At 47.7% G+C, this 13,620-nt stretch overlaps 1 protein-coding gene and 1 long non-coding RNA gene across 2 annotated transcripts; both read left to right on the top strand.

Annotated features, from left to right (window-relative positions):
• The first annotated feature begins 5,340 nt into the window (after window positions 1-5,340).
• LOC136552741 (protein TIFY 10b-like) lies at window positions 5,341-7,741 on the top strand. The gene is made up of 5 exons (XM_066544305.1): window positions 5,341-5,712; window positions 5,950-6,091; window positions 6,674-6,933; window positions 7,043-7,100; window positions 7,191-7,741. The coding sequence occupies exons 1-5, from the start codon at window positions 5,592-5,594 to the stop codon at window positions 7,315-7,317; spliced, it is 708 nt and encodes a 235-aa protein (XP_066400402.1). The 5' UTR covers window positions 5,341-5,591; the 3' UTR covers window positions 7,318-7,741.
• A 981-nt stretch (window positions 7,742-8,722) lies between these two features.
• LOC136552742 (uncharacterized) lies at window positions 8,723-9,320 on the top strand. The gene is made up of 2 exons (XR_010782876.1): window positions 8,723-9,189; window positions 9,274-9,320. It is a non-coding gene; the product is annotated as an uncharacterized lncRNA (long non-coding RNA).
• The last annotated feature ends 4,300 nt before the right edge of the window (window positions 9,321-13,620 follow it).

The following is a 13,620-nucleotide window of genomic DNA, read 5'->3' as shown; positions in this document are numbered from 1 at the left end:
GCGGAGGGCGGCCAGCGAGATCGGGCGCCGATTTTCCACCGGCCATGGACCCACCGGCCAGCCAGCGGCGCGGGTCAGCAGGTCAGCGTGGTGCACTGGCACTGACACGGACCGTCAATTTATGGACCAACTGCTGCGACGCAGACTGGGTGGAGAGATTTTTCAGGACCTAGCAGTCGAGTCGAGTCGAGCACAGGCACAGTACTACGAGGCGCATCCGCGCGCAGGGCAGCGTCATGGGCGCGTTGGTGCCAACCAGCGCCCGGTGAACACGTACGTATTACGTCCTTCGCAGATCACAGCACAGGCCGCGGTGGATGGGCTTTGCGTCAGCAGGAGGCCGCTCTTGGCGGATAGGTCCTCCACCAGCTGCTCGTCTCAACATGCATATCGGCTCCCCGGAGGCCGATATGTACCTGTCGGCATCCGATGGCCGATACGCCCCCCTCAATGGGCCAGGCCGGCCCAGTATTCATATCGCAACCAAAGTCACCGGCCGCGCCAGCTAGTTCAGATTCATTCCCGCCGGTAACGTTCGCAGGTCAATTTCATTTACGTTTGTGTTTCCATTGGCACACCCAAACAGCTCGTTAGTGTTAGGACGACTGACCGGGTCTATGTATACATACATATATAACAGATTGCCGCCAGTTTTCAAGAACGAGTCAAGTACGTGGGTGTGCAGGTCTTTGTACCCACCAACACTCCAGGTCTCCAGCTCAACGCAACCACCCGGCCCATGCATACGCTCGGGTCACTGCCATGGAATAGCCATGCCTGCATGCACTGCTAGTCTGCTACTGGACTATTCCCTGGACTACTGGTACGACCTCTCCGTGTTTTGCATTGACAATGCACCATCATATGCGCTTGGAGTTGAATTGAACGTCGACTAGCGGTCCTAGCTAGCACCAACTCCTAAAGAAACTTAGTACTTCTAGACCCGGCAACTTTTCTGTAGTGCTCAAGAAATACATATACATCACGAACACTATAATCTCCCAAGAATTTTGTTGGAAAGCCCAGCCAGTCACCACATGAACAACAGACTCTAATGAGTAAATATAATGACCATTCATTCGATGTGGGGGAAAAAGACCACACGTCTTTGAAGTCTGCAATAATGCACCTGTATGCCTAATCACCATATATACTAGTCTGAACTCTGAACAGCAAGTTGTTGATTTGGGAACAGGTGAGAACGGTCAGACTTCAGAGCGAGAACAGTCGGATGTGAACCAGACACTTGTGCAAGACAGCAAGAGGCTAGGTAGTGAGCCGGCCGGGACAGTAATTAATCAACAAATTAGTGGTGGTTTCTTGCAGACAATGAAGACCGATGTTACCTAGAGGTCATTATCTACAATCAACTTGTTTATGACTAACGGCAAAAGATAACCATATATATATAATCATTGTGCATATAAAAAATGCATCTGCGTGGTGCACGTACTAATCAACGATTAGTAGAGAGATAGACGATAGATGAGACGCTTGGGTCCAACAAATCCATCTGTTGTTTTTACTCCTTTTAAGGAAGCAAGTGTGCTTCCTTTGGCTTATAAGATACTAATTGCATCGTCTACGTCAAAGCAGCTGTCGGCCTTCTCGCCTCACCTAAGAGGGAGAAAGATGCTGCAATTTGCCATATAAAAGTAGATATAGCTGTGATTTTGGCTTGGTTCGAGACTTCAAGTATATGCGTGCAAAACGAGCTCGTCTTTTATATACGTGGAGGCCAATGTATGTTATCGTGTGGCACTGAAAAGTTCTTCGGTGTTAGTTCCACGGCCCATTATAAATTTTGGTTTCCTGCGGTTTGCACTGCCCCGGCAGTCTGCTGGTGTGCGATGCTGATCAAGTCTTAAGTTTATTCTTTCACGCATGCATCTTATGTCATTTAGCCATTATTTCTTATCATTTTTAAATCTTGTAGTAGTACTGTACTATAGTGCAAAACTTTGTCCACGAACACCGTTCTTCTGTGGTATTGGTTGGTCTACACTCTACACCGTCAATGTTCAAATTTGCCCAACAATATTAAGGAAAGCATGTATCTTTATCATTGGACACCGCAACCACTAAAATATTTATTTCTTAGTGTGGGAGAGAGAAAGACGGATGAATACAACAAATTGCTTCTGGGCTCAGTTACATGGTGTGAGTGAATCCACTTTAATAGGACCTTAATAATATTCAAGGTGTCACTCTAGGACCTTGTCCTCTTCCTCCTTCGGGCTCCATCCATCTCCCTCCTCTCAACCTCCATTTGCCAACACCTCATTGCTTGCTTGCTCGCCGCCTCAGTTCACTCCTCTCCCTCTCTATCAGAATGGGAAATAGAGGTTGAAGGGGGGAGGAGGAGGAGGATTACCGATAGGTTTTTTTGACAACAGATTACCGAATAGGTTAGGTCCGTCTTGTTGATGTGGCTTCAGTCAGGGGCAATTTGGTTTATTCACACACTTTGCTCTCTCCCATTACTAAAGAAATGAACATTTTAATAGTTGCGATAACCAATGACAAAGGTACATGCTTTCGCTTCAGTCGGAATATGCAGTTGAGCCAGGTGTCAGGGGCAATTTGGTTTATTCACACACTTTGCTCTCTCCCATTACTAAAGAAATGAACATTTTAATAGTTACGACAACCAATGACAAAGGTACATCCTTTCATAATGGAACCAAGTGTTGGCGGTGTGTATTAGCTAATAACATACAAAAACTGTGTTTTATGAGCAAAATTCGCCTACTATTGTTATTAGGGTATTATTAAATAAATTTTCAATATATATACTATAGTTTTTTTTATCTCCCATGCATAAAGACATGTACGAGAACCTATGTGAGCCTTGGATTAAAACTTTTACAGTGATTAGCATTACAACGGCTACTTGGAAATCCTAAATCCTCGGTAATTTTTGAAACCAGGAGCACACAAACCAGAGTGGAGGCTTTGGAGCATCACTCTCGAACACTCGTACTTCGCTTTCCTTTTAGCACAATTTATATACGGAGATGACAGCTGCTTGTGGAATAGCAGTCGCGCAAAAGGAGCCAAAGAAAGCAACACAAACCAGTAACATCTACCCTCTCGTCTGCTTGTACGTAGATCAATCAACGGTCAATACAGACATGCTACATGATCCCACAAGCAGAAACCACCGGACGTTACGAAGGAATGCTTGCAAGAACTGGCTAAATAGCCTTTTCAAATCTCACAGGACGGTATTGTACGGTACATACTGCATGAGCACACTGGATGACAGATGATACAGTACATAAGCTTGGTCGACTTGCAACCTGTAAATTTTTCCTCTGCAACTGCAATCTATTTAAGCACCTTTAATAAAGAGATATAGCATTTAAAGAAGAGGAAAATCACGCTGGGACAGATGCATACGAATTTCACCAGACAGAGACAAAGATAGGGTGAAAAAGGATGGTGGCTAGGAAGAGAGCAGGAAGTTTCATGGTGGGAGCGACCTTTACCTTATTTTATTTTTGTGCCACGACCGTGGTGACCTACTAACCTAGCTATAGTGCTATACCGTCCAAAATGTTGCTTCGGCCCCGTTCACCTTCCTGCTCCTCCGGATGTGTTAGCTAGGGTTGCTTTATTTATTTTTTTCCATTTAGTAAGAATATATAAATATCTCAAGGACTTAGAGTCAAGTCCGTCCCCTTATGCCAAACTAAAGCAGACCCTCTAGGTAACACCATTTATAATTACAAAATTTTAATTTTATACACAAATTATTTTGATAGTTTATGTGGAAAAAATATGCACCTACTAATGTGATACAATGTATGGCATAAATGAAGGGAATAGATAATGCTCTCAGCAAGCACAATTTAACCTTTGCTTTGAGTCTGAGTACTGTCTCGTTGTCTAAAATTGCCAAAGTTAGGCAAAAAGTTGACTAATGACAAATTACTTGACGTATGGTTATTGTAGTAGCACCTTTAACTTTTTTTCTCAGATCTGGTAATACAAGTTGCAGTATCTAAACGTACAATCAAACACGCGCACACACATACTCGACACACATCAAACACACGCCACTATGATGTACCATCCATATATGCCAACAAGATGTTTGCGAAGACAACTTCGCTAGCGTGACGGGCGCGTCGCCTCCCCATATAGTCCATAGGCGCCTGAGCTCCCTGCACCTGCACCAAGAAAGTAAGGGGGAAACCCCGATGGAAAACCGGTGCCGAGTAAGACTTAACACTGACCGATACGAAGGCAGCCACCGGCCTCTGCCAACTGCGCTGCTAAGGTTCCCGGTCACACCTTTGACTTGATTGAAGAAGTCGAACGCACACATGTTTGAACCCCATGTAATCTGCCAATACTAGATAAAGACGTTCCATAAAAAGAATTGGTCTAAAAAAACGCACGGTTAATTTCACCTGGTCCTGTCACAGATTTTTTTTTTCAGAAGGTCCTGCCACAGTACGTCCTGTTTATCAGCACTTCAGCCGTATTTTTCCGTGGATGAGCAGTGTAGCACCCTACGTCCTGATCGTTTAGACTTATTTAGCTGATAAACTAGGACTAAAAATACTATTGACTATTTTCGTGAGGTTGAGAAATACTATTTATTAACTGATAAGTCAAATAAGGCCTAGTTTAGTTCCGAAATTTTTTGCAAAATGCAACTGTAGCGTTTTTCGTTGTTATTTAGCAATTAGTGTCCAATCATAGTCTAATTAGGCTTAAAAGATTCGTCTCGTGGATTTCGTCTAAATTGTGTAATTAGTTTTATTTTTTATTTATATTTAATGCTTCATGCATGTGTCTAAAGATTCGATGTAACAAAAAATCTTAAAAAATTTAATAAAATGAAGTAGAACTAAACAGGGCCTAAGATCAAATGAATAGGCTGCTGCTGGGCCTAACCTGTCCCATCAAACAGCAACACACGACACCCAAAGGGTCTAGTCAAAGCGAGCGAGCCCGGCCCAACCCTGACCCAGCACCAGCAGCAACTCGTGTTACCCAGCAGTCCAATCGACCCCGCTCAGTGCGGCCCACCCGCGAACACGAGGCCACCACCGCGCGCGCGCGCACGCACGAGAGGCGCGCACATGGGCGCACGGGCCCCATCCGTCCCGTCGGAAACGAGCGCTCGGCGGACGCAACGTCCCAAAAGGAAAACCTTTTTTCCTCTCCACCTCCACCCCTCTCCTGTCCTGTCCCTTCCCCACACGAAGCACGTGCGCGTTTCTCTCTCGAAGCATTAATGGCGGGCCCCATCGGCATTAAAATAAATTAAATTACTCCCCCTCCCTCCGCCAGCGAAAACGAGGATAAACAATTTCGAGCAATCGATTCCCGTGGGCTTTTAATCGCGGGATTTGGGTGGAAACCGCGGGGTCCTTTATAAGCGCGTGGGGGCGCGGCGTGCTCACACGAGGCCCGCGCTCACGAGCCAGAGAGAGAAGGGAGGCTAACCACCGCTGCAGCTGCGACCTGCGAGTGCGAGGAGCAGCGCACGACGTCCTGGGCGGAGGAGTTGGAGCCGGCGGCGCGGAGATTTGTGCTTGACCGGCTGGGGTTGGGGGTGAGAGAGACAACCGGCGATGGCGGCGTCCGCGAGACCAGGGGAGAGGGCGACCAGCTTCGCCGTCGCGTGCGGCCTCCTCAGCCGCTTCGTCCGCCAGAACGGCGCCGCGGCCGCCGAGCTAGGCCTCGGGATCAAAGGTGAGCACCGGAATCCGGCGGCGTCGGCGGGCCGGGTCTGCCCTGTTGTGAGACCTGGCTCCTCCTGTATTGTTCTGGGTGTGGGGGGAGATGTCGAAATCTGGGGGGTCCAGTTTCGATTCCTGTGGGGGGCGTGTGGTGAGATCTGGGCGGGGCCTTGGTTATCCGGTTTGGAAACCTCGTTTTCGGGCTTCGAATTTCGCACTACCTTATCCGGTTGTTTTTTTTTCTTCTCAGGCGAGGTCGAGCAGCAGAGGACGCCAGCGACAATTAACTTGCTCCCCGGAGCGGAGGGCGAGGAGGCCGAGAGGAGGAAGGAGACCATGGAGCTGTTCCCGCAGAGCGCTGGGTTCGGCGTCAAGGATGCTGCTGCCCCTAGGTGCGTACTGCTGCTTTACATCATTTATAAATCCACTTCGATTCTGGTTTGCCCAACAGTTGTTTGGTGGTAGTAGAACTTGAACCTAGCTGTCTTAGGTCTCATGGACAAAAGGCCAAGCAATTTGACTTTGGAAACATAGTAATCTGAGTTTAATGAGTGTTCATAGGTGAAACATGTTACAAGGTGGTCTGAAATCTAGTTGACCCGGATGGTAAATGACAGACCCGTGTGTATAGCATCCTTGTAGTTCGGTTTCTGTGATATTCCCTGGTCAAAACTGTATCTTTGTAGGAGTCTTCTTTTAAGTGTCTTCTGCAAGAAGCAACACGACGTTTCCTTTTATCAGGCAAATCAACCAACATGCTCAGAGTTGTTTAGATTGTACCTAATGTTTATTCATGAACTACCTTGCTGGTAACAACATAGGAGGGGTTAATCTTCTGAGATGGAACCCTGTCCATGTGAGATAAGGTCTTTTAACCAAGAAAGGAAAAGAGAGTAGACAATCGATTTGCTAAGCTGAAGTAGTGTTGTACAAGCACCGCTGTTCTCAGTGTTGTTCTTTGTAATATTTGTCAGGGAGCAAGAAAATAAAGAGAAGCCTAAGCAGCTCACCATCTTCTATGGCGGGAAGGTGCTGGTGTTTGACGATTTCCCTGCCGACAAAGCAAAGAACCTGATGCAGCTTGCCAGCAAGGGCAGCCCTGTGGTACAAAACGTTGTTTTGCCTCAACCTGCTGCACCTGCTGCTGTCACCGACAAGGCTGTGCCGGCCCCGGTCATCAGCTTGTCTGCTGCTCAGGCTGATGCTAAGAAGCCTGCTCGCACAAATGCTTCTGGTAAATGTTTTTCCCTCTGTTTCTGTTCTTACTTAGTTGAAGTTTTAAAATATGACTGGTGAACTTTGTTATGCAGATTATTGATCGAAACATGTCTTTTCTTTTGTAGATATGCCTATTATGAGGAAGGCCTCCCTTCACCGCTTCCTTGAGAAGAGAAAGGATCGGTAAGTTGTGATTGTTTTTTCAGTATGGCCATTTCTTTTTTTCAGTGTTGTATTTGGAACTAATTTGTGCCCTTTTGTTCTCTTCTTCAGTCTCAATGCAAAGACACCGTATCAAATTTCTCCTTCAGATGCAGCACCAGTCAAGAAGGAGCCCGAGAGCCAGGCATGGCTTGGATTAGGACCGAATGCCGTGAAGCCCAACCTGAGCCTGAGCTAGTACACAACAACACAGCCAAATAAGACGGCACAGCAACCTCACCAAGCCTTTTGCAGAATTATCTGAAATTTGCTTTGCCGCTAGATCGAGTACCGAAACCATAAATATTCTCTCGTTGTCGTGTTTTAGTGTTTTGTTTAGGTTGTGGTTCTACGCCTTCTTGTCACATAGTTCTGGATGTAAAGAAAAGTAGCCAGCCAGTCATGACCATCACCGGGAGTCCGAGAGAAGTTTTTGGGGGGTGTTTAACACACGCGACTCTGAATTGGCCATGCTAAGGAAAATGATAGCGCAAAGAGAGTATATGTATTTTCTAAAAGCCAGATCGTTTGGCTCTAGCCTTGATGTATGCAGAACAAGTGATTGTAATGGATCCTGAGTATCCTCATTGTATTGTTGTTTTCTGATCACATGGCTTCGCAAACCCAGGTTTGTTTGGATTCTTGTTATGTTCCTGCTGCTGCAAATCTTTGGTAGTTTATGGTAATAACTGGAGCAATCTAGGCTGTAAAACTACAACCAATTCATGAGAGTCTGTCTCTGTTTCTTGCTTGCGCCTCCAACTATACAGTTTGCTGCCAAAAAAAAGAACATATTACCCACACAATCTTGATATGACCTATGAGACAGTTTTACCATCTTGATTCACCTAATAATCATGCAGATAGATACAGCCATGGAAGGCAGCACATGAGTCAGAGAGGCGGTAGGTTGAGCGACGTTGTCCGGTTGAAGATTAGGGCCATAGCTGACTGCTGAGGAGGGTAGGGGGGAGGAAGATGCACACACGGGCATGACTTGTCCCTGATGCCGGATTCTTTAATCAAAAGGCAGGGGCACCGATGGAGATGGAGCACATGTGAGAAATAGGGAGGACGGATTCTTCCTCTTCCTCTTCCTGACAGCTAACGCAACGCGTTGGAACAATATAAGAACACTCCAAGTCTCCAATACAATACTCTACGGAAGAAGAAGAAAAGGCAGCGGCAAGTTGTTTGTAAACTGCGTGGGGGGACGAAAAAGAACCGGGGACGGACACGCGACCCCACCTCGCCGGCGCAACTTGCTGCTGCCACTGCCAGCCATCGACTTGTTCGTTCCTAGTAGCAGGACTCCAGAGTTCAGAGCCCTTTTGCTCGCTGCTGCTGTTGGTTTTTCAAACCTTTTTCTCCAGCTTTTGATTGTTTCTTGTGGAAAGTTTCTGCTCCTTTGATCATTGGTTCTTTGACTGAATGTCGTCAAAAAAAGGTTCCGCGAGTGAGCTGACATCTAAACCAGTGAATCTAAAACCATTGCATATAATAGTTCAGGGATTCAGACAAGTGCAGTAAACAACTCCTGCTGCTCGCAATCGCAAGCGTGCATGCGTTGTGTTGGGGGTTGGGTTGGCTTGTGTGTCACTCGTTTATTCGCGTGACGCGCATGACCAACCAAAACCAAACCAAGCATGCAATGCAAAGTCGTCGAGAAAGGAAGAGCCATGTGCGGGTTTGTCCATAAGCCAAACTTTTTTCTAATTTCTTTGTGGAAAAAAAACGCGTACCGTCCGCTGGTCCAGGGAACATGGTGCCCTGGTTTTCAGGATGGGATGGGAGCGTTCTTGGTCGCACTGAGCAGTAGTGGCCCCGCCCATCCAATAGCAAGCAATAGCAATCTGAGTACTCCCTCTGTCCCGCTTTGACTGACGTTTCTGCATGCCTCCACTGCATCGCTTTGCATGGACCTGGACCAGTACTGCTGCGAGTGAGCCATCCGATCCCATCTTTGGTCCCCGAAACCTACCGAACGAACTGGCACCGAACATGCACGCCTCTCATTGCCTCGTAATCAACACAAGTTGTGGCCAAGTTGTGCAGTACGTACTCCGTATAGGTAACCTCACTGTTCCATGGCAAATTCTCTGAACAGATTCAAATTCGTAGTTTCATTTTCATATGCGTTGTAAGTTTGTAACAGAGGTTCTGCTAGGCAAAAAGTCGCTCATGGACCGTGGACGAGGACGGGGACGGAAGCTTTTGACGCCGAGGGAGGCGCGCCAAATTTAAAATTTTTGACATGTCCCGTGGTCAATGGACATAGAGTCGTCGGACATTGGGTTGTAAACAACTGCTCCAGTGAAGAATTCTCGGTAGTGGTGGTGTTAGCTTGGGACTGGAGCATGGGGGCACGACGCCACGACCGCAGCGCACGATGGGTAACCAACATGCGTGCATGGGCAGCACGCAGGAATATCTCGGTTTCTTGGCACCGGCCGGCCGCCCGGCATCTTTCCAGTTCGCTGCTACTACTATATAGATATCTATCGTCCCTTTTCTTGTTCAGGTTCAGGTTCATTTCATCACATGGCGATTGTTTAAACAAACGGCCTATTCGCCCTAGTCGATTTCTGAGTTGATAAGCTCGGTTAGTGCTAATTTATTATTAGAGAAAAACACTATTGATTGGCTGATAAGCTCTGGCTAAAATCAGCTAGCGAACGGGGTGAAAGAGAGGAGTAGTACGGGTTCATGCTGCTGCCGGCGAGTGGCGACCTTCTGATACACAGCTTCAACTTTCGATGGAGTCTGGCATGCGCCAACAACAGCTCCACTACTCGATAGTCTACTTCGTATATTCTTTTACGTCAATTACGTATCAAGGACGAGACGCATCCCAGCCCATTGTAAATGTGTTCTCTATATTAATATATTATGCCAGAGCTGTGCTGCAATGCAACGTGGGGGATTGCTTGATGAGCAATATATATAACATAATACAAAATTCCTTTTAAATTATAGTTCGTTTGATTTTTTTTAATTCCAAATTTAATCACTCGTTTTATTCAAAAATTTATGCTAAATATCACTTTTTTTTGTTGTTGTTGTGGCTTATTTTATTAACAAAAGTTATTCAAGAATGACTTAAATTTGACTATATTTACATAAATTTTTTAAATAAAATGAGGTATCAAATTTGAGGAAAAAAGTCAAACGAATTAAATTCAGAAACGGAGGAAGTATTATATAGGAGTAGTACGGAGTAGCATATAGTGCAAGTTCAGTACAATGTCACTGTGTGGGCACGGGGGTGCATGCACTTGCACGCACTGTGGTCTGCCGTGTGCGGTGCAGACAGGGACAAGCTAGCGCGGCACATGGCGGGCATTCAGCTCAAGCGTCCGCGCGCCGTCGTCGTCGTCGTGGGCCGCCACCGTTCGTGACGGAACTGTGCTTCCGGACGTACTCCATCCGGAGATCGAACCGGCTCCCGGAGCGTCCAGCAAAAGATACGGAGTACTCCACGTGCTCTAGCAAGCATGCATGGAAATTTCTGGGTGAAGCAAAGAAAAAAAAATAGACTTTGACATTGTGCTTACATTTTTATTAGTAGATTTAATTTTGTTAACAAAGATGCATGTACTTTCACTGTACATGGCGTGTGGTTTCGAATCGACGACCGAGAAGGCACACATGTCTATCCATTCCAATTCCAATCCATGCTGTCGCCGTGGTCCAACCAACCGTTCCAACTTTAACGTGCGCTGGCGTCGATCGAGGGTCCCAACTCATTTCGTTCTAAATTGTAAACTATTTTGATTTTGTGTAAATACGTATTTTTTTATTACACTATATATATGCTCGTACGTTGCACGAGGTAACAAATTTGTATCAATGTGTACAATGATATACGTGTCTTATGGTTTAGATGAACATATTAACAATTTTTTATCCATGTCTACGACGATGCACATAGCTTGCGATTTAGATAAACATATTAAGAAATATACAAATTTGATTACATAGAGCATATTTTATGATCTTTATGACCTATATTGCGTGGATTTGGTTTTTAGAAACCTAATATTCATTTTTTTTAATTATTATTTGTGTGTTTTATTATTTTATATTTCAAAAAATAATAAAAAATCTAATAAATACTTTTGTATTTGGAACCCTAAACTATTTCTAAAATTTTCAGTTTTCCTTCTTCTACGTGGACGTGATAGACTAATGGGCCACATTGTTACATGCGGGCATGTAGCTAATCATCACGCAAGAGACTCGTCTATTACGTGCGGCAAGGAGGTCCGTCCGTTCGTCTCAGGGCACGTTGTTCCTTTGTTCCTGCTCTCGCAAGAGGGCAAGCGGGGTGCAGAAGGCGAACACGCGCGCATGAGGCGAGCGGGGTGCAGACGCACGGGCACACGTGCACGGGCATGTGTTGACGGGCGAGCGTTTGCAGGAGCCCGCCGCCGCTGGCACAGGCTAGAGCTAGGGCGCGCGCAGGCGAGGGAAGCGGAGCACAGGGCCAACACGTCGTAGAGCGTGGCGAGCACCGTAGCTGCCGCCAGCACGTACTGGCATCGCATGGCCCGTGTCCATGGCGAGACGCGTGCTGCCGCGCATGCGGGACTACGCACGGCAGCAGGTCGCAGTTGCGCGCCGTCGTCAGTGCAGGCTGGAGGTAGGTCGCGCGCGGATAGATTTGATTGTTTTCTTTTGCCGTATATATTTTTTTGGAAACTTTTTTTTGTCGTATTTGTTTTTTTTTTCAGAAACGGGGATGTGAAATTTTTTGTTTCTAAACGGTTTTTTTGCCACACAAGAGACTCGTCTGTTACGTGCGGCAAGGAGGTCCGTCCATTCGTCCCACGACATGTCGTTTCTTCGTTCATGCTCTCGCAAGGACGGCAAGCGGGGTGTAGACGGCGGCCACACGCGCACGAGGCTAGCGGGCGCAGACACGCGGGCACACGCACACGTGCATGCGGTGACGGGCGAGCGTTTGCAGGTGCCCGCCGCCGCCGGCACAGGCTGGAGCTAGGGCACGCGCGGGCGGGCGACGCGGAGCACACGACCAACATGTCGTAGAGCGTGGTGAGCACCGCGGCCGCCGCCAGCACGTACTGGCATCACATCGCCACGTCCATGGCGAGAGGCGCGCTGCGATGTTTGCGGGACTACGCACGACAGCAGGTCGCAGTTGCTCGCCGTCGGCGGCGCAGGCTGAATCTATGTTGCGCGCGCATAGATTTTATTGATGTTTTTTTGTTGTATATATTTGTCGGTGTTTCAGATCATCGGCTAGTAAATTTGTATCTGCACGTCTGGCCCCTGATGGTGTGCTCGGAGGATATAAGGATTTATACTGGTTCGGACGGAATGTCTCTACGTCCAGTTTGCTGCTGCTGCTCGTATTACTGGCACTAGTTTATAGTAGGAGTTACAAACAGACGAGAGAGGGAGAAGTTCCCAAGTCCTTGGTGAAGAGATCGAATGGAGTTGAGTCTAGTTGAGCTCGTCAACCGTGTGCCCGTTCGCCATTCTTGGGGTGTCCTACTTCCCCTTTTATAGGTGAAGGGGAAGGTGCAGGTTATAGAGAGAAAGAAGGAGAAAAGCAAGGAAGAAGACCTCCAGGGCCGCCGGGTCCTTCTTTTCCTTCATGCGGGTCCCGCCGACGCTACAGATGGTGACGGGGATGGCTCTGCGTCGAGCCCCTGTTCACCACTGGTGCCATGCATCGACGTCATGAGCTGGTCGTAGCGTCCCATCCCATCCCAGCGGACGGCATGGTGAACCGTCATGCCTGTCAGCGGCCGTACGGGGAGTAGGCAGCACAACGACCACGCATCCGTCTCTGTTGGCGATGTGACCCCCCAGGCGTGGCCTGAGTGGCCACGAGTCACATTGAGACGTGCCTGCTTCCCGCCTGGTGTCAGAAGTTTGACCCCGGGGTCATACCTTCTGACCCGTAGTGGTTGGAGACAGTATGGGTTCCTGTCGGGCGAGACGGATCCCGCGCCCTAGGAGTCGGGCGGGACGGAGCCCGTGCCCTCAAGGTCGGGCGAGACGGCTCTTGTACCCTTGGGTTCAGGCGACACGGGGCCCGTGCCCCGAGGGGTCGAGCGAGACGGAGCCCGTGCCCTCCGGGTCGGGCGAGATGGCTCCCGTACCCTCGGGGTCGGGCGACATGGGGCCGTGCCCTCAAGGTCAGGCGAGACAGAGACAGTCCCTTTGGGGTCGGTCGAAGCTGAAATACGTCCTTGATTATCTAGGCGAGTTTGTCGTCCACGGTCCTCAGATCCCTTCTTCGTGTATTCCTAATACCGATACCCGACAATATTTTTTTGAAAACATTTTTTTGTCGTATTTGTTTTTTTATAAATGGGGATGCAGAAGAGTTTGTTTCTGAAACAGTTTTTTTGCCGTATATGTTTTTTTTCGGAAACGGTGTTTTAATCAAGTTGTTGTTTTGTTAGAAAAAAAAAAAGAAAAAAGGGGGCCAGGCCACGGCTCGGCCTAGTCTACTGGCGCAAAAGGCTGA

The sequence above is a fragment of the Miscanthus floridulus genome, chromosome 4 (genome assembly GCF_019320115.1).
Source record: "Miscanthus floridulus cultivar M001 chromosome 4, ASM1932011v1, whole genome shotgun sequence".
Taxonomy (NCBI): Eukaryota; Viridiplantae; Streptophyta; class Magnoliopsida; order Poales; family Poaceae; genus Miscanthus; species Miscanthus floridulus.
This window is presented reverse-complemented; position numbering and strand designations above follow the sequence as displayed.